This window comes from Thalassophryne amazonica, chromosome 7 (assembly GCF_902500255.1).
Source record: "Thalassophryne amazonica chromosome 7, fThaAma1.1, whole genome shotgun sequence".
NCBI lineage: Eukaryota > Metazoa > Chordata > Actinopteri > Batrachoidiformes > Batrachoididae > Thalassophryne > Thalassophryne amazonica.
This window is the reverse complement of record NC_047109.1, coordinates 111,693,996-111,717,831: the sequence shown is the minus strand read 5'-3', so window position 1 is coordinate 111,717,831 and position 23,836 is coordinate 111,693,996. Positions and strand designations below refer to the sequence as shown.

The 23,836-nt window shown below is 38.5% G+C and overlaps 1 protein-coding gene across 1 annotated transcript; it reads left to right on the top strand.

The window, feature by feature from the left end:
- The first annotated feature begins 1,109 nt into the window (after positions 1-1,109).
- On the top strand, positions 1,110-22,715 carry LOC117513517 (dual specificity protein kinase Ttk-like). Its single transcript, XM_034173687.1, is given in 26 exon segments — positions 1,110-1,285; positions 6,495-6,601; positions 6,721-6,864; positions 7,647-7,761; positions 7,867-7,942; positions 9,103-9,215; positions 10,410-10,497; positions 10,648-10,747; positions 12,759-12,981; positions 15,305-15,411; positions 16,070-16,173; positions 16,175-16,214; positions 16,291-16,463; positions 17,459-17,589; positions 17,798-17,900; positions 20,060-20,152; positions 20,280-20,437; positions 20,728-20,834; positions 20,837-20,878; positions 20,967-21,091; positions 21,347-21,428; positions 21,529-21,618; positions 21,621-21,703; positions 21,792-21,888; positions 21,978-22,063; positions 22,161-22,715. Coding segments are annotated over 26 exon segments (2,853 nt in total). The 3' UTR covers positions 22,251-22,715.
- Positions 22,716-23,836: the final 1,121 nt, after the last annotated feature.

The window sequence follows — 23,836 nt, the reverse complement described above, 5'->3', positions numbered from 1 at the left end:
CATTGACATCAGAAAATCGCGTCACCCACACGATGCCACACACGCTGTCTGCAATCTGCCTTGGAACAGTGTGAACCGGGATTCATCCGTGAAGAGACACATCTCCAACGTGCCAAACGCCAGCGAATGTGAGCATTTGCCACATTCAAGTCGGTTACAACGACGAACTGGAGTCAGGTCGAGACCCCCGATGAGGACGACAAGCATGCAGATGAACTTCCCTGAGACGGTTTTCTGACAGTTTGTGGCAGAAATTCTTTGGTTATGCAAACCGATTGTTTCAGCAGCTGTCCGAGTGGCTGGTCTCAGACAATCTTGGAGGTGAACATGCTGGATGTGGATGTCCTGGGCTGGTGTGGTTACACGTGGTCTGGCGTTGTGATGGCTGGTTGGATGTACTGCCAAATTCTCTGAAATGCCTTTGGAGACGGCTTATGGTAGAGAAATGAACATTCAATACACGAGCAACAGCTCTGGTTGACAATTCCTGCTGTCAGCATGCAATTGTCACGCTCCCTCAAATCTTGCGACATCTGTGGCATTGTGCTGTGTGATAAAACTGCACCTTTTCAGAGTGGCCTTTTATTGTGAGCAGTCTAAGGCACACCTGTGCACTAATCATGGTGTCTAATCAGCATCTTGATATGGCACACCTGTGAGGTGGGATGGATTATCTCAGCAAAGGAGAAGTGCTCACTATCACAGATTTAGACTGGTTTGTGAACAATATTTGAGGGAAATGGTGATATTGTGTATGTGAAAAAGTTTAGATCTTTGAGTTCATCTCATACAAAATGGGAGCAAAACCAAAAGTGTTGCGTTTATATTTTTGTTGAGTGTATGTGTTTACAGTAGTTTAATTGTTTAACCTTTTCAGATGGAGGAAGAGGAGCATACAGATAGAAAGCAGCGGCTTGCCATGCTTTGTCAAAAGATCAACAATCTTAAAAAGTGTCTCAATGAAGGTATTTTTTTTTTTTTAATAAAACATATTATGCACCACCATGCCTTTCATCAACATTAAAGCTAAATAAGATGCCTCACACTTGTTTGTTTGCTTTCAGATGACACGGACAATGTTACCAGGTCATCGACTCTGTCTCGCCTGAATGCCTGGCCACTCATACCTGTTAGACCTGGAGAAGAAAGGAAACCCTCACTTGGATCATAGCCATCTCACCAAACTTCTAGGCTACTACACAAGAGCATTCTCTATATGCCGCTGCAAAAACACTGTCAAATGAGAGCTATGCCAGGATGTTGTCAGATTTGCAGAGCTAACAGCGTGAGTAACTGACCGATGAGGTGTAATTCAAGATTTTTTCTGCTCTTTCGCATTTACTTGCACATTCATCAGGCTATTTAGAGGGGATTTGAAATTAGATGACTCCTAAAATTTAGAGAGTTGTAATACCAGTAGAATATGGCATTAGCATTGACATATGATATGATAAATATTTATAATTTGGAGTGTTGGCAAAGCATATCAAATATTTGTGTTGATGTTGAAGATGAAAATAGTCCCTAGACAGGCCCCAAGGCTTGCACAGTCTGTGTTCATCTCACACACTCACACGCACAGGTTTTACTTCTTTTTTGGTCTTAAAGGATTAAAAAAAAACCTTGAAGTAGTAGTACTCTGCTTTCCGTGTAGTAGAGTAAGGTAAGAAGACATTGCTATTTACGTTGTCATTACACACACACAGACAGTGGGTGCTAAAAGTGTGCATTATGTTAACTCTGCAGTGTTGCTGATTTACCATTTCTGAGAACAGTTTTCTATAACTGATTTGAAGTTTAATAAAAATGTACTGAGCAAAAACAATATTGCAAGCACCTGCAATCTGAAGAAGCTATTACTGCCTTAAAAAAATGATTTACTGTTACAGGATTGGAATCCTATTTACAATAAGCAAGATGCGAATTTAGCATATTCTGAATTTGAAAACATATTTCTCAATGTATGAGTATATAACAAAAATTGTCCAATTATACAGTATAATAAAAATAACTATAAAGCTAACCCATGGATAACAAAAGGTCTTCAAAAGGCTTGTAAAAAGAAAAACATGCTATACAGAGAATTCATTAAAAGTAAATCAAGAGAGGCAGAGGTTAAATATAAGGACTGTAAAAATAAACTAACCACTGTTATGCGGAACTGTAAAAAATCATACTTTGGAAAAATACTAAATGATAATAAAAACGATATAAAGGAATCATGGAAAATATTGAATAGTATTATAGCAAATAAACCCAAATCAAATAACTATCCAACATACTTTACTTATGACAACAAAGATGAATATAACATGAGCCAAGTAGCGAATAGTTTCATAAATTTTTTGCTAATGTTGGGCCAGATCTGGCAGCTGAAATGCCACACAGTACATGGGGAAATCAGCAATTAGTCGCCAGAAATCCGCACACGTTTCTCAGCCCAGAAAATGAAAGGGAAATTATTAACATAGTACATGTAAAAGTAAAAAGTCAACGGATCATAATGAGGTACATATGTCCTTAGTAAAGCAAATAATTACTGAAATCGTAAAACCATTATCATATTTTTAACAAATCATTTCAAACTGGGATTGTTCCTAACAGTATGAAAGTGGCAAAAGTGATACCTTTATTCAAATCTGGTAGCAAGAATCTTTTTACTAACTACAGGCCTGTGTCTCTATTGTCACAATTTTCAAAGATACTGGAAAAACTTTACAACAGCAGACTGGATAAATTTATAGATCAACACAACTTGCTTGATGAAAGTCAGTATGGTTTTAGAGCAAAAAGGTCCACGACACTGGCATTGCTCGATTCCATAGAAGAGATTAATAAACATGTGGACCAAAGGGTAATAGTTGCAGGTTTATTTATTGACTTAAGAAAGGCTTTTGACACAATTGATCAGAATATATTATTTCAAAAGTTGAAACTGTATGAGATCAGAGGGGTTGCTAAGAGTTGGATTAAAAGATACTTACAAAACTGAAAGCAGTTTGTTAAACTCGGGGAATACTGTTCTTCATGTCTGGACATCATTTGTGGGTTACCACACGGTTCTGTTTTGGGCCAAAAATTATTTATTTTATACATTAATGATTTATGTAAAGTCTCATATCTGGTTAAAACTGTCTTCTTTGCAGATGACACAAACCTGTTTTGCTCAGGGGGAAATCTGCAACAATTATTATCTGATTTAGGAACTGAAATGATAAAGATAAAGAGATGATTTGATATTAACAAATTATCATTAAATTTGTCTAAAACTAAATTAATGTTATTTGGAAATTATAAAGAGACAAACAAATTCAGTTAAATATACATGGGGTAAACAGAGCGTGTCAAAGAGAATAAGTTTTTAGGTGTCATTATTGATGAAGAAATTAATTGGAAAGCGCATATTCAGCATATTCAAATGAAGGTATCAAAGAGTATTGCAGTATTAACTAAAGTAAAGCATGTTCTTGATTGCAGAGCATTACATACTTTGTATTGTTCATTGGTTGCACCCTACTTGACTTATTGTGCTGAAGTTTGGGGCAATAATTACAAAACTACATTGCAACCATTATTCATTCTTCAAAAAGAGCATTAAGGACAATTCATAATGCAGGTTATCGAGACCACACCAACCCATTGTTCATTAAATGTCAAATATTAAAACTTAATGATATGATTTCATTCAAAACTGTTCAATTAATGTACAAAGTGAAAAATAAACAAGTGCAATTTAGAATTCAAGAATATTTTACTGAGAGAGAGGGAAAATAACATTTACGGGGCTTGTATCATTTTAATATTGCTGGTGCTCGGACGACGAAGAAAGGTTTCTGTGTCTCTGTGTGTGGCCCTAGATTATGGAATAACCTGACGGATGAACTCAAACGATGTTTAAAAATCAATATTAAAAAAAAATGTTTTCAAGATATGTATCTAATGAAGTACGATGAGTTTTGTGTTGTCACTGACAACACAAAACAGTTTTTTTTGTGTGTGTGTGTGTGTGTGTGTGTGTCCAGGATTCTAGCTAGGATAAAATTTTAGCATAGTGGTAATGTTGAGGGAGTGAAGCGGCCGGGGGGGTGCGGAAGGGGGGGAAGCTTTTGAAAATTCAAACTAAAAATTGGCCGTTCTAGGGGTACCCAAAGTGGAAAAGCTAGGTACGACAGCCCAAGTCCCTTCATGTCCAGAAGGCTGGGGAAGTTTGTTGAGTGGGCAATCTCATTCTGGGTTAGCCAGTACATGGCCCTCGGTGAGGCAGTCGGAGTCCGTGGACATTTTTAAGTCAAGACTTAAAACCTATTTTTATTCTTTTTCTTATGAGTAGTTTTTATTTTGTTATGACTTATTCTTTTACTTCTGTTTTTAATTAGGTATTTGAATTTTTTTTATTTTTATTTATTTATTTTAATTTTTTTATGTTGAACTGTTCTGTGTGAGGCACCTTGAGATGACTTTTGTTGTAATTTGGTGCTTTATAAGCTGATTAAATTGAAATTGAACAACATTTTATTGAGTCTTAAAGTAAATAAATATGAAATTGGTTACTGGATCCTTAAACTCTGGACATAATAAACTCTACATGGTGGATCCTTGATCTCTGGACATAAACAGAAATAAAATGTTAGTTTTTGTTCAAAAGCATTTCCTTTCAGATATTATTATTGGCATGAATGTATTTCCATACATATGAGCTGAGCTCTTGCAGCTGTGCTGCAGGTCAGGTTTATAAAGAATGCAGGACGTCTCATTTTTGGAGGGAAAAAAACATTTTAGTTGATTGTAGTTTATTGTCTGTATTGCAACGTTTGTAAGAGGTGTCATTTTATTTAAAGCGGCGATTCCTTTTGAAGTTATTAATACCGACCGGACTCTTTCTCAGCAAAGAACGGCGCAGTGTTTAAAGCTATGCCAACGGAACGGAGGACGATTCTCGTTTCTCGACTGCAACAAGACAAGAGGCCCAGTTAGTGACTTTAATCCACACAAAAGTGACTCATGATATTTGAATGGCTTTCAGAGGGGTTAAGAATTGGACTTACCACTTCTGAAGAGCAGCAAATCAAAGAGCCACGAGCCATTGAATCGAAGCATTGCTTAGATTCACGCTTCAAACTGGAGTCGCGCTGCAGAAACGTTTGATTACAGATGCTGTATTGAAAATAAGCGTAACGGTCCAAAATTATAGCATAACGGGCCGTAACGTAAGTTTGGGCTAGGTAGAACCCTGGTATCTATGTAGATGAAGACACAGTGTTCACTAGATATGTTTATGATAATGGGATTTGAGTTTGTGTTGTTAAATGTGTTTGTATCATGGCCCAAGCAGAGGGTCACCCCTTAGAGTCTGGTCTGCTTGAGGTTTATTTATATATATATATATATATATATATATATATATATATATATATATATATATATATATAATATGGGGTGGGCGTTTATAAGCTTTGCTTCTGCTCACCCCCTTTTTGGTCACACGTCACTGTGGAATTGTCTTGTGTATCAGTTTTTGTTATTGTCGTGTTTGTGTGCCAAAATAAATCAATTCAATTCTAAATATTACCTTCTGTAAAGTGCCTTTGATTTATTTATTTATTTGACAGGGGCAATGCAATCAAACATAGTTACAAAACAAAGCTTGCAGCTGATGCAATGCACACAGAGTATAGCTCCTGCTAATTTTCAACTCCTGTCCCTGGTTGAGCTTTTCTACACTAACAAGACATCATCTAAAATACAAATTCATTTACATGAGAACATTTCATCTATAAATAACAGCGCAGTTCAAAAGTTCATCACTCACCCATCTCATTCATTCAGTCTCACACATGGGTGCAGTTTTGGTTTATTGTAAACCAAGATTTAAGTTTGGATGAGAACAATTTAAACTCACTGATGGACTTAATTTCTGTGGGCAATGAGTTCCAGAGTTTACAGGTTTTATAAGAAAAGGCCGACTGTCCAAATGATGTTCTACACTTGGGGATAGTACAGTTGTGGTTTAAGCACTGTGTGTTGTCCTACTGCTGCTTGGTCTCTGCACAACTGTACTGAGTAATTCTGGAACCAGATTATTGTAACATTTGAAAAATAATTTGAGAAAGCACAAATTGCTGAAAGTATCAAAACTTAATAAATTATATTTCTTGAGAATTTGACAGTGATGAAAATGGATAGGTTTTCTGTTCATAATTTTCATAGCTTGATTATAAAGTGAACCAATGCACTTTGTAGCTGAGGGAACTGCCTGGGCCCATGCTATCATGCAGTAGGATATATGTGAAAATATCATCCCATACATGTACAGCAGGGCCGCCTGGTTTGGAATGTAATGTCTGATAAGTTTAAAACAATTTGGGTTTCTTTGTATTGTTTTCAATATCTTTATATGTCCATCAAATTTTAGCTGTGATAAAAGTCATTGTGATACATTTTGAGAAGATGACCGAGTGGGACTTTTTCACCAACTCTGTTTTTGCTCTCAATAGAATTCAAGATGTAAATGAGGCAGAAGCAAACTTCAATGTGGCACGATCACACAGCCAGAACTTCGCATTTGTCCACATTGCCCATGCACAGTTTGAGCAGTCCCAAGGTTTGACTTTTTTGTGTATTATTAGTATTATTATTATTATTGTCAGTAGTAGTCGTAGTAATAGCAGTATTAATTTAATTACTTGTCTTCACTTGGGCTGCTTTGTCCTTTATTTCCAGGCAACGTAAAGAGAAGCATTCACATATTACAGAATGCACTTGAACTGGGGGCCAAACCAAAGGAGCTTCTGGAAGCTGCCTTACAGAAGCTACGGATAAATAAATCACCCGACATCTGTTCAGATGATAAAGAAAATGTACCAAGTCAGTATATGACATTGATTTACTCTCTGTACTACTATAGCATATGCATGTAGTTGTTTTTTGGATTGGTTTGCGGATGTGTAGAAAGTCATTGGTTATTATTACAAGTGTGGTCCTTATTCCAGTCCAAATATCCATATTAGACTTGATTTGGCCAATTTATGGTGGATCATGTTGCCTTAATGAAGTTTGATTCATATCCACGGCTTGAAACATTTTATTTCAGGTTCATTTCTCTGTTACACTTGTAATTTTTTAAGATTCTATTTAAGCTCGCTGCTGTATCTGAAAATGAGAAACTGCTGACTATATAGGTTTTAAATTTTAAAGCGTCAGATTACTTGTGTACTGCTGTGACAATAGTCATAGTTTCAATTGTTATAGGAAATTCAATTTGTCACAAAATAAAATCTACTGCTCTTCAAGAAGTAATATGACATTTTGTAAATGCGTATAGAGATGAAGTTGTATAGTAAAGCAAAATAATAAAAAAAAAAAAGATTTTACTCGGTTTCCCTGTTGGTATTATTTAACTGTCAAACTGATTTTTTTAATATAAATGGAGGATGTGTTTAATATAAAGGATGTGCAACAGTTTAAAAGTCTTGACATCTGACTCAGTATCAGCATGTGTTCAAAATGAAGGACATGGGTTAATTTTTTTTATGATTAGTACACCTTTTATAGCATGTAGCCAAATACTAACTTTTCAACAATTATTTATTTGTCTGTTAGTGAGGTCTGCTGATGTGATATTTGCTATTTTTGTGCTTTCTCAGCAGTGTTGCCCAGCAGTAATTTTCATGATTCTACCAAAAAAGCTTCTGAATTTAAAAAAGTAAGCAGGATATCAGATGGGACAGAAGACTTGCCATTCTCCATGAGTTTTGGTTCAGGGTAAGACAACTTGGTATTAAAGTCAGCAACTTGGTATTAAAGTCAGCTTTTCTTGTGTTCATACAATGTAACATCTTTTAGTAATCTTTCCCCTTACGGCAACAGAACAGAGTCTCTTGGATCATCAGGTGACCATGTCACAGGTCGGTGTGGATCTCGACGCAAGAAAACAGTTGGTTTGGTGAGAGATCAAGTTCACTTTATTTTACATTATAGTAACTGAGCTGACACTTATCCAATGTGACATACATGAGAAATCACAATCAATCTAATCAATTAGGAATACTGTCCTTATGTACACAACAACCACCAACTAATGGTGTAAAACACGTAAGTAGATATCAAACAGTGAAATTGAAGACAATGAAAGGTAGAGAGAGAAAAGAAGTGCATGGTAAATGCGAGTTAGGCATTAGAGTTGTTAGAGATGTTAGAAGAGGAGGTACTTTCAGCAGACCTGGGTTTTTGACAGCATCCTGATGGTAGAGAGGTACGCGTCTGGTCTGATAGCATTTGGTAGATGACACCACCATTGGGAGACCACTACCTTGAGTGTAGGAACGGTAGTGCCAGACGCCACTCTTTGGGGGAGTGTAGCAGCCCGAGGGTTAGTATGTGCATTTATGGGAGCATTTAAGTAGAGTTGAGCAGACCCAGTAGTCACTTTGTCGGACAAGTAAACAGTGGCGATTTGAATTTGGTGCTTGTGACAATGGGTAGCCATTGGTGTTTGATCAGGGGTGGGTAAAGTACGCTTTTGGGTTGATCAAAAACTGGATGCAAGGGCCTCACCATGCAAACTGGAAGTCCATTAAAAGGGTGTTACAATAATCGAGGCAAAAGATAATTATGGCCTGTAACAGGACCTGGGTGGAATATAGAGTTGGGTATGGCTTGATTTTTCCTTATGTTACGGTAAAGAGTGCAAATGCCTTGGAGACAGAAGTGACGTGAACAGATAAGAATAGTTCTGATCAATCATGACACCTAGATTTCTTGCCACACTCATTGACATGATAGAGAGACAAAATTTATGTTAATAATTTGTGATGTATAGATTGTTTATCTTGAAAGATCAGGAGTTCTCTCTTGGAGGGATTTAGGTGAAAGGTGATGTTCCTTCCATGAAAGGACTATTCAGTGTCTGCGCTGAGACTCTGGTCATTTGACAGGAAAAACAATACAGTTAGCTGTCATCTGCATATCAGTTTTGCTAAGTTGTATTTAGTTTAACCTTTCTGCTTGATGTGAATATAGTTACTATTAAGTAAAAGCTGAACATCTATGCTGAAAACTGTCTTGATTGTACTGTAACTGTAGGTTTTGCTGTTTTAATTCCAGATTGGGAGAATTTCTTTCTCCATCCCAGAGAAAGATGATGATGATGATGTTGATGAAATTAATGGGAAGCCTGCAAAGAAAACTGGTACATTAATTCCTGCATGTTCTTCCAGGTAGATATGTATGTTCTGTGTAATTGGTTGTTTTGTGGGTCAAAATCAGTAGCTCCTTGTTTATGTAATTTATCAAGAAAAAAAATGTGTTCTCTGGTTACACCTTCTCAAATGTGAGGATTCGTTCCCTTTTTCCATTTTATGTAATTGTAAATTGAATATTTATGATTCAATCAGTCTATTTAAAGACGTTGCATTGGGCAACAGTAACAGATTTTTATTTTTAATATATTTTACTTCTGGCATTAGATGAAATGTCTAAGCAATAAGTCAGGGAAAAAAATCAATAGTTTATTACATAAATGTAATTGTTAGTTGCTGTGTATAATGTAAGACAGCATGTTTTTTCTGCTAATGAGTCTGTAAAATGTTTGTCTGTAAAGAGTTTATTTACCAGATAATGTCAACTGTGTAGTCATTGTTAAATGTGAAACTGTATGTCATACATTATTCTTGACTACAGTCAGAAGCACTGGAAATAAACATATCCTGAAGTCGATGTTCGTTCATTTCCAGAATTCCAAGGTCAATTTGCTGCAGGAGTTCCTCAAGTGTTATTTTGTTCCACCCCATTTAATTTTTGTGTTTTAATGAAGAAGTATGTTGTTGAATTGTACTTCTGTCAGACTTCTGATTTCATCCTTGTTGCAAATTATTCAATTCACGGCATTTTTATCTCCCCCTACCCCATCAGCAAGCAGATATATAAAATATGGTCATTTTGGTTTGCTTATGTAGACAACACATGAAATAATGATAAATTCATGAAATTTTTTGGTGTAGTCTAGAGATCACCAACCCTGCTCCTGAAGAGGACCTCTCCTGGATGGAGCAGGTGATCTTCATGAGCAGGGTCTACTTTAGGCTGCTGTAGTAGATGTAATTAGATTGGGCGGCTGATTGTGATACAAATAGTAATTTTCTTTTAATTGAAAAATGACTTCCATTGAAAGATGAGAGATGGGGAAATTTTCATCATACTAGTCTCCATCTCTGCTGATGTGGCTTTGACTTATTTGAAAATGGTACATAAGGCACCTTATTGGTCTTCCAAGAGCACTTGGATCTGGAATCTACAGGATGGTGTAGCTGGGCTGTGTTTTTTAACATTTTGATTATTGGTCAACATGTCATTTTATTTTTAGACATTTTATTTTTAGACTTTTTTTTTACTTGTTTTTGTCTTGTTCCTAGACAAACATCTGGTTCAAACATTAGCATGATGCCTGGGTTATCCTCCTCCAAGAAAAATGCTCTACCTGGAGATTCGGTTTACCTTCAGGTGAGTATTATCAAGTCCATCTGATGTTCTGCAATATCAGAAGCCACAAGGTGGAGTCACTTGTCAATGTTCTTAATAAGTGCTCTTAATTGGAGAGAAGTGGGAGCTGAGGGAAGATGTGTTAAATCTTCTTTTGTTATTGCTTTCCAGCTACAAACTGTCACTCCAGAGCAAGGCCATTTAGACAACCAAGCACTGACAGACTCGAGCACTACATTACTCAACATGCGAGACTCTTCTAGAATGGAAGGTAGTGTATGTTTTGACAAAACATTGTTCAGCATATTGTTTCCTCTAAAATATGTTTTACAGGTGCACTGGTACACTCTGGAAAAGCAGTCCCTCAAATTCACTGTAGTCCTGGAATGATTGGATATATCACGTGAGCGTATAAAAGAATACCTAAAGACTAGTAACAATCAGTTTTATCACCATTACATACCACATGGCTGCAAAGGATGTATTTGGGTATAAGCAAAATATAATTGCATATTTATTGTCAGAATCACACCCGTCATCACTGGTAGATCTCTGAGTGCATGTGCACCCACTTTTTACTTGAAAGTTTTAACTCCAGGCACCCCGGTGAAGCACTTCAAAACAATGGAAGCCCAAGCCAGATGTGACCTGTGGGTTCCTAAACAGCAGCCCTGATTCAGGTGCTGCACAGCAGCTGACTTAACAAACCGCTGTCCATCACATTAAAGAATCACAAAGATTTATACCTTTTGCTTTCCCCATTGATCTTGCCTTCGGCAGTACAGTTGTCAGGTGTGAAATGTGTTATTAAGGAGGAGTTTCAAAGACTTTTTGTGTCACACAGACAGCAGTTCACAAAATGAATAACATCTACAGCACAATATGTTCCAGGAGGGGGGGTGGGGTGATGAGGAGCAGTTCATTTGTATGACTTAATTTGTCAATAGTGGTCAAAATCTGTGAAATAGATGTCAGATTCTGACCTCTTCTATTGAAAGGCTATCACAGCTGCAGTGCTGATGCAAACACTGCTGATGCTATATATATATATATATATATATACGTGGTGTGTCCATAAAGTAACGGTCCTTTTTATTTTTTTTAAAAGCTATATGGATTTCATTCATATGTTTTTACGTCAGACATGCTTGAACCCTCGTGCGCATGCGTGAGTTTTTCCACGCCTGTCGGTGATGTCATTCGCCTGTGAGCACGCCTTGGGAAGGAGTGGTCCCGCCCCCTCGTCGGATTTTGACTTTTTTCGATCAGAATTTTTGCCTATCTCGGCTTTCAGTGCTTACCAGTCGAGTGAGTATAAGAGAACTTGTGGAGAGCTGGACATGTCCCAACTTGTCCTCTAACACTCCGAAACGGAGGTGTTCCTTTGTCTCGCTTCCAAAGCGAATCTGTCGTGATGCGCGAAGCCTCCACGTGGCTTTCCATAACAAAATCTCTTGTTAAAAGTGAAATCTGCCAGAAAATGGCTGATGTCCAGCGCTTGTGATAACCAGAGAAAGAGCACACGACGGTCTCGTATCCACAGAGCCATCAGCTTAGAAATGATCCGGTGGTTTGTGCCGCGTCATTGCAGCTCGGAGCGCGGCGCACCGACCGTCCTTAAAGGGGTCCTTAAACCTGTAGTAATAGTCCTTATTCTCTGTAAAGCCCGTAAAATTTTCACCAAAAGCCAGATAAATTTTTCGAATGGTTTCCAGGTGCGAGTCTCTAACAGCTTCTGAAAAAATTCAGATGGGAAAAAAAGTCCTTTTCATTCCGCCATTTCCAGACAATCAAAATCCGACGAGGGGGCAGGACCACTCCTTCCCAAGGCGTGCTCACAGGCGAATGACGTCACCGACAGGCGTGGAAAAACTCACGCATGCGCACAAGGGTTCAAGCATGTCTGACGTAAAAACATATGAATGAAATCCATATAGTTTTTGAAAAAAATAAAAAGGACCATTACTTTATGGACAGACCTCGTATATATGTATGTGTGTGAGACAAAACCTCACACATTGTGAAGAAATGTTGGTCGCTCAGACTGCAAATGTTTAAGAATCACACCTTATTTTTCTGGGTCAGGCTCAAAATGTCTCAGGTGCCCCTTTATATATTTGCTTCTGGCCTGGCAGTTCTATCTCGCTGGCCAGGCCTGTACTATTAAACTTTAGTAAACACTGCTAGAGTAACGCTTGAACTACATGAACAATAATCATTTTGTGTTTCATGCATTTATAGCTTTGTTTTTTGTTTTTTTTTCTTTCTTTCTTTTCTTCCAGATGTAACCTACAATTTTGACCAGGTGGTCAGTTCAAATTCACCTGAATCATGTTGGACATATCTGACAAATATGGAGAAGAGAGGCAGCCCTTACACAGACGTCAACCTCTGTAATAAGCTCAAAGACTGTTGTTCAAAAGTCTTCACCAGGCTGCCAATAAGACAGTACAGCAATAATGCAAGCTATGCCAGAATACTGGTCAGATATGCAGAACTCAAGGGGTGAGTACACATTGGAAATATTAATTTTTAGGTTTTGTTTATGTTAGAGTTGAGCATTAGGATGGTGTAACTGACTGTCTTAGCTTTGACGTGCGTGGTGATGTTGAACATGAAATTTGAATATCAAAAGGTATCCCATGTAATAAAGCTGTTTTTACAGAAACCATCTAATTGTGTAACATATTACAATGTGAAAGAACTTAGCACAATACTTGTATTTAAATATAACTGTGTTCTGGTATGCAGCTGGTGATGCTGTCTGTTTAGACTTTTTGCGTGGTTACGAGTCTTTCATGTAGTCATCCTAATGTTGTGACAGTGATTGCATGTTAATACACTCTTATATATGTGTCTGTCTACACCTTATAAGAATGAGCCTAACTTTCCATGTGTTAAGGTGAATATTGTGTGTATGCAAGTTGCATGAATGTACAGTTTGTGTGCATAAACAATTTACTACGGGATTAATAAAGTTCTTTCTTATGCTTATACAACCCCTGGCAAAAATTATGGAATCACCGGCCTCGGAGGATGTTCATTCAGTTGTTTAATTTTGTAGAAAAAAAAGCAGATCACAGACATGACACAAAACTAAAGTCATTTCAAATGGCAACTTTCTGGCTTTAAGAAACACTATAAGAAATCAGGAAAAAAAATTGTGGCAGTCAGTAACGGTTACTTTTTTAGACCAAGCAGAAGGGAAAAAAATATGGAATCACTCAATTCTGAGGAAAAAATTATGGAATCATGAAAAACAAAAGAACGCTCCAACACATCACTAGTATTTTGTTGCACCACCTCTGGCTTTTATAACAGCTTGCAGTCTCTGAGGCATGGACTTAATGAGTGACAAACAGTACTCTTCATCAATCTGGCTCCGACTTTCTTGATTGCTGTTGCCAGATCAGCTTTGCAGGTTGGAGCCTTGTCATGGACCATTTTCTTCAACTTCCACCAAAGATTTTCAATTGGATTAAGATCCGGACTATTTTTTGACCCTATGTGTCTTTTTGCAAGGAATGTTTTCACAGTTTTGCTCTATGGCAAGATGCATTATCATCTTGAAAAATGATTTCATCATCCCCAAACATCCTTTCAGTTGATGGGATAAGAAAAGTGTCCAAAATATCAACGTAAACTTGTGCATTTATTGATGATGTAATGACAGCCATCTCCCCAGTGCCTTTACATGACATGCAGCCCCATATCATCAATGACTGTGGAAATTTACATGTTCTCTTCAGGCAGTCATCTTTATAAATCTCTTTGGAACGGCACCAAACAAAAGTTCCAGCATCATCACCTTGCCCAATGCAGATTCCAGATTCATCACTGAATATGACAGTCATCCACAGTCCACAATTGCTTTTCCTTAGCCCATTCTAACCTTGTTTTTTTTCTGTTTAGGTGTTAACGATGGCTTTCGTTTAGCTTTTCTGTATGTAAATCCCATTTCCTTTAGGCGGTTTCTTACAGTTCGGTCACAGACGTGGACTCCAGTTTCCTCCCATTTGTTCCTCATTTGTTTTGTTGTACATTTTTCAATTTTTGAGACATATTGCTTTAAGTTTTCTGTCTTGACGCTTTGATGTCTTCCTTGGTCTACCAGTATGTTTGCCTTTAACAACCTTCCCATGTTGTTTGTATTTGGTCCAGAGTTTAGACACAGCTGACTGTGAACAACCAACATCTTTTGCAACATTGCGTGATGATTTACCCTCTTTTAAGAGTATGATAATCCTCTCCCTTGTTTCAATTGACATCACTCGTGTTGGAGCCATGATTCATGTCAGTCCACTTGGTGCAACAGCTCTCCAAGGTGTGATCACTCCTTTTTAGATGCAGACTAACAAGCAGATCTGATTTGATGCAGGTGTTAGTTTTGGGGATGAAAATTTACAGGGTGATTCCATAATTTTTTCCCTCAGAATTGAGTGATTCCATATTTTTTTCTTCTGCTTGGTCTAAAAAAGTAACGTTACTGAATGCCATTATTTTTTTTCCTGATTTCTTATAGTGTTTCTTAAAGCCAGAAAGTTGCCATTTGATATGACTTTACTTTTGTGTCATGTCTATGATCTGCTTTTTTCTACAAAATTAAACTGAATGAACATCCTCCGAGGCCGGTGATTCCATAATTATTGCCAGGGGTTGTATGTGTGGCAACACTATGACTCTATGTGCACAGTGTGCTAGAAGTAATGATGTGTATGATATCACAAATGGTTGTGAGAAGTTGTATTAGTGCCACATATCCACAAAACTCTGTGATAAAGGCTGTTGTAGCCAAAATGCATCATTATAGTATTTATTTCTTCTGTAGAATCGAAGACCCAGATGAAGCACAAGATCACTTCATAGTCGCCCGATCCAACTGCAAGAACTTTGCTTTTGTTCATATAGCACATGCACAGTTTGAAGTGTGTCAAGGTAAGATGTTGTACTGCATGTAATTGGGCACTGCAGTCTCGTTTGAGGGCAGGTGCTAAAGGGATAAGATATGACGCATATGATGTAATTTCTCTACTTCCGGGGTACCAAACACGGCATTTTCAATGGGTTTTGGGCAAATTACATGCAAACAAAGTAAAAATGCAAAGAAAAAGTGACAATGCAGTGGGAAAGTGGACATGTGTTGCATTTTGTTTATGATCCGGAGCACAAACATGTCGAGGCGGTTTTGCAGGTAAGAGAACGGAGCTACTCTGGTTAGCTGTGTAGGCTAACACTTACCGACACAACGTCTCCCATCTGCCTCACCTTTTCTTCTCCACTGGAAACTAAAAATACTTTTCACGACTGCTTCAGTGATTGCAGCCAAAAACAAAACAGTACACCATTTATCCATGTGAAGTTATTACTGTGTATATATTGCGCAGCAGAGCGGAGGTCCCTGTAAGTGGTCAAATCCCGTGATATAATGCAGGGTTCAAACGAGACTGCAGTGCCCTATAACACACTCCAAGAAGACAGTTTTCATTTATAACTCCACTTGTGTTTAACTAACCTATTTTAAAAGTGATTTAAATGTAAAATTGCACAAATGTACAAACTCTATTTTTTTTTTTTTCTTTTTCCTGTTTTTAAGGTAATGTGATGAAAGCAATGTCCATACTGCAGAAAGCCCAGGCATTAAATGCAAGACCATCTGAGCTTCTGGATGTGGCTATACATAACCTTAAAGCTGGCGAAAAAACAGTTAGTGCCCACAAAGGAAAGCGAAGACTCCATAGGTAGGTTGAGTCATTTGTTGTAAAGTTCCAAGAACTGCTGATAAAGTTCTTTTAATTCCGACAATCTTTCATTTAGAGCTTCCGGCTCATCTTCCAGTCAGTGCAGCGACTTGTGAGGGGAACTATGACTTTCAGGTGCCGCCTGTCGTCTCTGTGAGTCAGGCTGTGGAGCAGCCTAAACCTGCCAGCAAGGAGCCACACTCAGTGTGGAAGGCGCCGGCTCTCAGTAGCCGATATGTTTTTCCAGAGGTCTGTTCATTTTATTATTTATTTTTGTACATTGCAAGGAAAATGCCATTCAATTAACTGGCAAGAAACTTAAAAATGTACCCAACTAACCACTTGTAATGGGTCTCAGTTCAAAACTGAGAGAATTACTGCAAAGTTGCATTGTTTAACTGTAAATGAAGACCTAAGTGACAACTGGGCATAACAATGTGCATCATGGGAGTTAGCAAGTGTGTTATTGCCTCACGTTTTTGATCAAATTATATTTTGCTGACATTTCAACTGAAGATTTGTAAAAGCTTTTTGTGTAATTTTGGGAGGTGATGGTCTAGTGGTTAAGGTGTTGGGCGTGAGACCAGAAGATCCTCGGTTTAAATCCCAGCCTCACTGGAAAATCACTAAGGGCCCTTGGGCAAGGTCTTTAATCCCCTATTGCTCCCAGTGTGTAGTGAGCAGTGTGGCAGCACCTGCACATTGGGGTGAATGTGAGGCATAATTGTAAAGCGCTTTGAGCGTCTAATGCAGATGGAAAAGCGCTATATAAATGCAGTCCATTTACCATTTAAATTGACAGTACAGATAAATTGTACCGAAAATGTTTCAGATGTTCAGAATTGATATGTATGAGGGGAAAAAAATCTATATATTTAACATGATTAATGAGATTTAGCTGAATTTTCTTTCGTATGGTGTTAGTGGCTCGCACTCTTGTTTCACAGCAAGAAGGTCCTGGATTCAAATCTGCTAATGCCCAGTTTCTTCCTGTGTAGAGTTTACGTGCACTCTCTGGGTCTGCATGGGTTTACTCCCAGTACAGCGGTTTCTGCCCACCATCAAAAACTTGCACATCAGGTTCTGGAGTTGTCATATGGCATTAAAATAAACCAAACTTGTGGTGATCCTGTGCAAATGGGAACAACTTTAAAAAAAAAAAAAAAGTGTATTTTTTTAGTATAGATCTTTGAAAATGGAGCAGATTCTCATTTTGACATCATTTTATGTCACTTTTGACCTAGGATAAGCATAAGACGCCTGTTCCTCGGGTGCTGGAGTCTTTCCCCACTCCATCCATCCCTCTTGCATCCAGGCCAAACCCCCCTACAGTCTGCAAGACTCCGAACACCTTCAGAAACCTCTGTGCTCTCAGGTGTTATTTTGATGTCTCTTGGTGGAGGAAAATGTTATGTAAAGATGAGAATTTAAAAAGTATGCCTGCTATAGTTTTGACTTCAAAATATTTCTGTTGAGATGAAAGTAGACTGAAACTGAACTCTGTGGAATTAGTTTTATATACACAGGTATATTTTATCAGTTCTTCATTTATTTATTTTTTTTTGTTCTTGTTTTGTGAGCAGATACCCTGAACAGTCTAACTCTGCAGCAGCAGCACACAGAGCTGGGCCCACACAGCAGCCCGTCACACCTTTAAACCAAGCGTCATGTACCCAGGCCCCACAGGTACGCAGTATTCATGCTGTAGTTTTGCCATCATTGTAATGTGGATACTGACACTGCACCCACCACCCCCGTGTTACCAATATCTTGATGTGTCTCATCAACCTGACAATGCAAACTACAATAGATGATCCATCCATCCATTTTCTCCCGCTTTATCCGGAGTCGGGTCGCGGGGGCAGCAGCTCAAGCAAAGCCGCCCAGACCTCCCGATCCACACACACCTCCCCGAGCTCCTCCGGGGGAACCCCAAGGTGTTCCCAAGCCAGCCGAGAGATGTAGTCCCTCCAGCGTGTCCTGGGTCTTCCCCAGGGCAATAGATGATACAATAGATGATATTTACAAAATTGCAATACCTGGCTGTTGGTGATTAGCATTAGTTGAATCACTGGAAGGTAAAATAAGATTTTAGTTCAATTGCTGCCATTATAATTACATTTGATGAACATTATCCCAGATATGCTTTGGTAAATTACATTATTATTTCATTAATTAATTTATTATTTAATATGTTTTTATGCCATTGATATAAAAAGTAATGGTAAAGGGTAAGGCTCATGCTTTCTCCCCCCCCCCCCCCCTTTTTTTTTTTTTTTTATCAGAGCTTTGGGGGTGCTAGTAGGGCCACACCATGATGAGGTAGGGTGGCCAGTTCCTTTCCATGCCCCCAGTGTACATGCAGTCATCCACTTTCAGAAATGCTAGATAGCCACACATAAAAGTGTTTGTAAAACACATAAGAGTTTTACAAACATATTTTGAAACTTTTCTTTCAGTCTGCTCTGAGTGTCTCTGTGACTATCCTTGCTGTGGTTAAACTAAAAACAGGGCTGCATTAATAACAAACAGTAACACCCCCCCCCCACACACACACACAAAATACACCTAAAATCTCTTTCTGAGGATGGCATGATATGCTCATAAAACCTTGTTACTGCTCAATCAGGTCATGATTGTTCCTGCTCAGAGACAGGAAACCAGGAGCGAATCCAGACCAAAAGAGGATGTTGTGAAGGGCATTTCCCCCCCCCCCCCCCCCCCCCCCCCCCCCCCCAACACCCCTTGATTAACGGTCTACTTTTGAATGCATTTTTCATACTACTACTACTAATAATAATTTTAACAACTAAAGTGTTTAAATCTGTATTTATCAAGGCCTAAGTTTTATGATAGTTCTGCACTAAGTTTAGTTGATGAGCCATATAAAAATAAATTTACTTAATTTAAATGTTATGCATAAATAAAGTGGAATGTGAAGTAGTATCTTTTTTGTAATGTACTTGTAATGTCTAAGCTCGGGCATTACTGGCTCTGTTTAGGGTTCTAGATTTAAAATCAGGTCCATTAGGATGAGGGAAGCCAAAATTATGAAACTGGCTATGCTCTTGTGGTTAGTAATCTTACGAAACAACAACCTTAACCCTAATAACAACATGTAGGTTGCGATATAAATTTTGGTTAAAGGCAAAGAAAAGGTGAAATGTGCAAGAAAATACAAATAAACACACATTAAGCAGTACAACTAAACTGAGGGGTGAAAAGGTAAGAAAATTGTCATTTAAAAAACACACACACAGAATGCATCCCTGGGCATCAAAAACCCCAAATTTTCTTGGACCTTAAGCAGACCCCAGAACCCTTGCTGACAAAGGTTCACAGATTTTAACTGGTGAAATGAAAGAAATGCCGTCCCCTTAAAATGTGTTTATCCTGAAGTATTTAAATAATCTGCAGATGAAAGTCTTTCTATAACATTAGAAAAGAGCAGCAATGGTTAGTGAGTGAAATATAATCATGTTCAGCGAGAGAACAATTTGCTGTTTCCTTGGCTGTCTCCACTTTGATTTACCTTCAACTCTAGGATGCAAACACAAGAGTTTCTATAAAAAGGTAGATGGTGAACTGCTTATGATTTGGCTGTGATGTGAAATTTTTTGTTTGTTTTTTTTGGCTTTAATCCCTGCTTCTTGCAACTAATATGAATTTTAATAAATGCTTTAAACAAATATAGTACATAGCTTATTGCCGAGGACCTACCATTGTCATTTTCACGGTGACAGGCAATGATTTTGTTGATGACCATACTGTAAAGGGCACTTGTTAAAGTTAATCAGACACGTTACAATGTAATCACCTGATTTTTGTTCCGAATCACATTTTAGGCGTCGTTTCCCACCTTGTCAAATGAATCCATCACCATTAAGGGCAAGCAGTTCTTCATTCTAAAAAAGATTGGACGTGGAGGATCCAGCAAGGTGATACATCCCCGGTTAATTTGTATGATCCAAAAATCATAATTTGATTTTCCAACCTCTTGTTTTAGGTTTTTTTTCCCCCCTTTGTTTTAACTATAGCATCAATGTTGTTGTTTGTTTTCACTAGGTCTACCAGGTCCTCGACCACAAGAAGCAGCTGTTTGCTGTGAAATACGTGGACCTTGAAGAGGCTGACGCTCAGACAGTCGAAAGTTACAAAAATGAGATTGAACACCTGAATCACCTGCAGCAGTACAGTGACCAGATTATCAAACTTTATGACTAGTGAGTACATTAAATGTTTGGGGAGGGGGGAAAAATGGCCAAAGCTGTAAGCCACACAGTAAATTACTTTTTAAAGAAATGACAAGAATGTAGAGGGAGATTTATTGGCCATTAACAAAAATTGATAAATAAATAAAAATTCAGCAGCGATGCAGATAAAGTATGCTGAGTATTAAAGTGATGCCAGTATTTCAAGGTTACTTTTAACTCTGATTTTTTTTTTCTCTTTTTTTTTTTCTCTTTTCTAAATTTTCTCCCCACCTCCACCACGTTTCCTGGTGTCTTTTCAGTGAAATAACCAACAGCTACATCTACATGCTGATGGAGTGTGGGAACCTGGACTTGAACACTTGGCTTCGAAACCGCAAGACTGTGAATCCGCTGGAGAGGAAGTTCTACTGAAGAACATGCTGGAAGCCGTCCAGACCATCCACAAACACGGTTCTGTATTGTTGCCAGTGTTCTAATTTTGTGATCTAAACTTTTGTTAGTCAAACTGATTTTCATTGTGTGACCATTTTCTGTGCAGGGATTGTCCACAGTGACTTAAAGCCAGCTAATTTTGTTATAGTCAATGCTTCCCTGAAGCTAATCGACTTTGGCATCGCAAACCAAATCCAGCCAGATGTGACGAGCATTATGAAGGATTCACAAGTAAGATTCGTGTCAGTGACAAGTCCTTAACATTTAGCCGGGGTGATTGGATGGAATGAAGTTAAAAAAAAAAAAAAGTGCCTGCATTAGATGGCAGGGACTACTATATACCTTGTACATGTGACTTTAAAAAGAGGGAACACATTGCATTTTGGATACTGGAAATCATTTTCCGTGTGAGGTTGCAACAAATTCAGTCTGAGCTCTACTCAGTCCACTTCATGTCTACAGTACATCTTTGTTTTCCCAATACAGGTAGGAACTCTGAATTATATGCCTCCTGAAGCCATCAAAGACACTTCATCCCAGACAGGAAAAGCACGCTCAAAGGTATTCAGTCAGTTCGGCAAGTGAAGAGCTGGTTTGTGTTTACAAAAGAGTTGGTATGCGCATAAAGCTGCATATTTTTCTTGCTTTTCTCACACTTTGTTCTCTAGATCAGTCCAAAGGTGATGTGTGGTCCCTTGGGTGTATCCTGTACTGTATGACCTATGGGAAGACTCCATTCCAAAGCATCACCAATCAGATTACCAACTGCATGCCATCCTCAACCCTTCCCATGAGATTGAATTTCCTGACATTTCAGAGAAGGACTTGCTGGATGTATTGAAGGTGACTGTTTACAACTAAACAAAGAAAGAAAACCCCACTGCTTGGTTTTATTATTCAATATGCATGTGGTTGTTCCTCAATTTTCCAGAAATGCTTGGTGCGGAATCCCAAAGAGAGGATATCGATTGGCGAGTTGTTGGAACATCCATATCTCCAGCTGAAGCCACAACCACCACCTGAACCAGGTAAACACGTGCACCCACTGAATGCTGCAAAGTTAAAATATTTGTGACACGTTACTGACAGAACTGTGCTTAAATCACCTCCGTTTCAGAAAATCCATGTAACAGTGATTTAAAGAAAATCCTAACTGACCTCGCCGCCCTCCAGTCTCCAACCAGCATCGTCCGAGCCGCTAGTGTAAGCCTCTGCCACGCGTCTGTTCCCCCACCCCCACCCCCCAGTCTATAAATTCTTGAATACTAATTGTTTGTTTTTTTGTTTTATTTATTCACAGAACTTAGCAAAAATGTGCGGCAGCGGCAGAAAATTGGATGTTGCTGAATGTGTAAAATCTTCAACCGAACTGTCTTGGAAAATGCAATGATGTCTTTAATTATCTTACTTCTGCCAAGGACATGATGTTTTTAGCCCAGTTTGTCTGTTTATCAGGGTGTCTCAAAAACACAGGAACAGAGTTTAATGAAATTTGGTGCACATGTAATCTTTGAGTCAATGCAGTGCTCCAGGATTATTTTTAGGCGATATGTTTATAGTCATGTGTGCATGAAAGCGGTGCTCACATTAAATGATGTGCAGCAGAAAACACAGAGGGAAGCACTTCTTACAATCTTATGTCATTGCTTTCCTCCCAAGGAGTGCTACCCTCCATGTTTTCTGCTGCTGTTTATAGTATCCCCTACTGATTACATTGATATTTGTTTTTTTGGTGAAAACACTCCCCCATCTGCACTTCAGTTCAGTTAAGGACAATAAACGGAAAACTATTGGAGACTGGCAGTGGTATGTGCTCTCTAAATGGCCTTGAGCTACATAATATGTTCTTAAAATAATGTTTTGTGTACAACCTACTCAATAAACCTCCTGTATTATTTGGAGTTGGTTTATGTTTGTGGGGTTTTAATTTCATGACTTGTATAGAGGTGTGCAGTGGCAAACCTTGTCATGAAAAGGTTATCAATTTAATTTCAGTTTCAATTTTTCAATTTATCTTCATTTATATAGCACCAAATCACAACAAGGTTGCCTCAAGGCGCTTCACACAAGTAAGGTCTAACCTTGCCAAACCCTAGAGCAACAGTGGTAGGGAAAAACTCCCTCTGAGAAGAACCTCAGCAGACAGACTCAAAGGGGTGGCCCTCTGCTTGGGCCATGCTACAGACCACAAATTACAAAACAATTCACAAATGAATATACAGAAAATGCTGTTGGTGCACAGGACAGGAGGGTCCTCCAGCACAAATACCACACCATCTCTGGATGGAGCTGCACCTTAAACAGAAAAAACAGGATCAGGCATCAGAAAGACAAGAAATACAGTATAATTTGTCAGCATTAAACACAGGAAATACTAAGGTGATCGCCGGCCACTAGCCCTAAGCTTCACTAAAAGACCCAGGATTTAGATAAACTTGAGGCCACGGCCCACTCTGCTTCTAATAAAATTAATAAAAAGAGTGAAAAGCATAAAAACATACTATGCCAGTATGCTAGCCATACAAAAGTGAAAATAAGTGCGTCTTAAGTCTGGACTTGAAGTCTCCACAGATCTGTTTATTGATGCAGGGAGATCATTCCACAGAACAGGGCACGATAAGAGAAAGCTCTGTGACACACAACTTTTTATTTCACTCTAGGACATCAAAGTAGTCCTGTACTTTGAGAATGCCAAAGCCTGGGCCGGTGAGTAGGGTTTAATTAGGTCAGCTACGTAGGGAGTGATAGTCTGAACAATTTTATAGGTTAGTAGCAGAATGATTTTTGTCAAATAAATATTTCAAGAAGGGATACCTTCCAAGTCCTGGAATCAGTGCACCTGTGCTCCAGTCGCATGTCCATTTGGAGTACAAACTCCATCTGTGCCAAATCAACATGTGGATCCATCCAGGATGCACTGTGGTCACCCCCCAAATTAAAACAGTCCAGCTAAAGAACTGAACAACATTTTCCAAG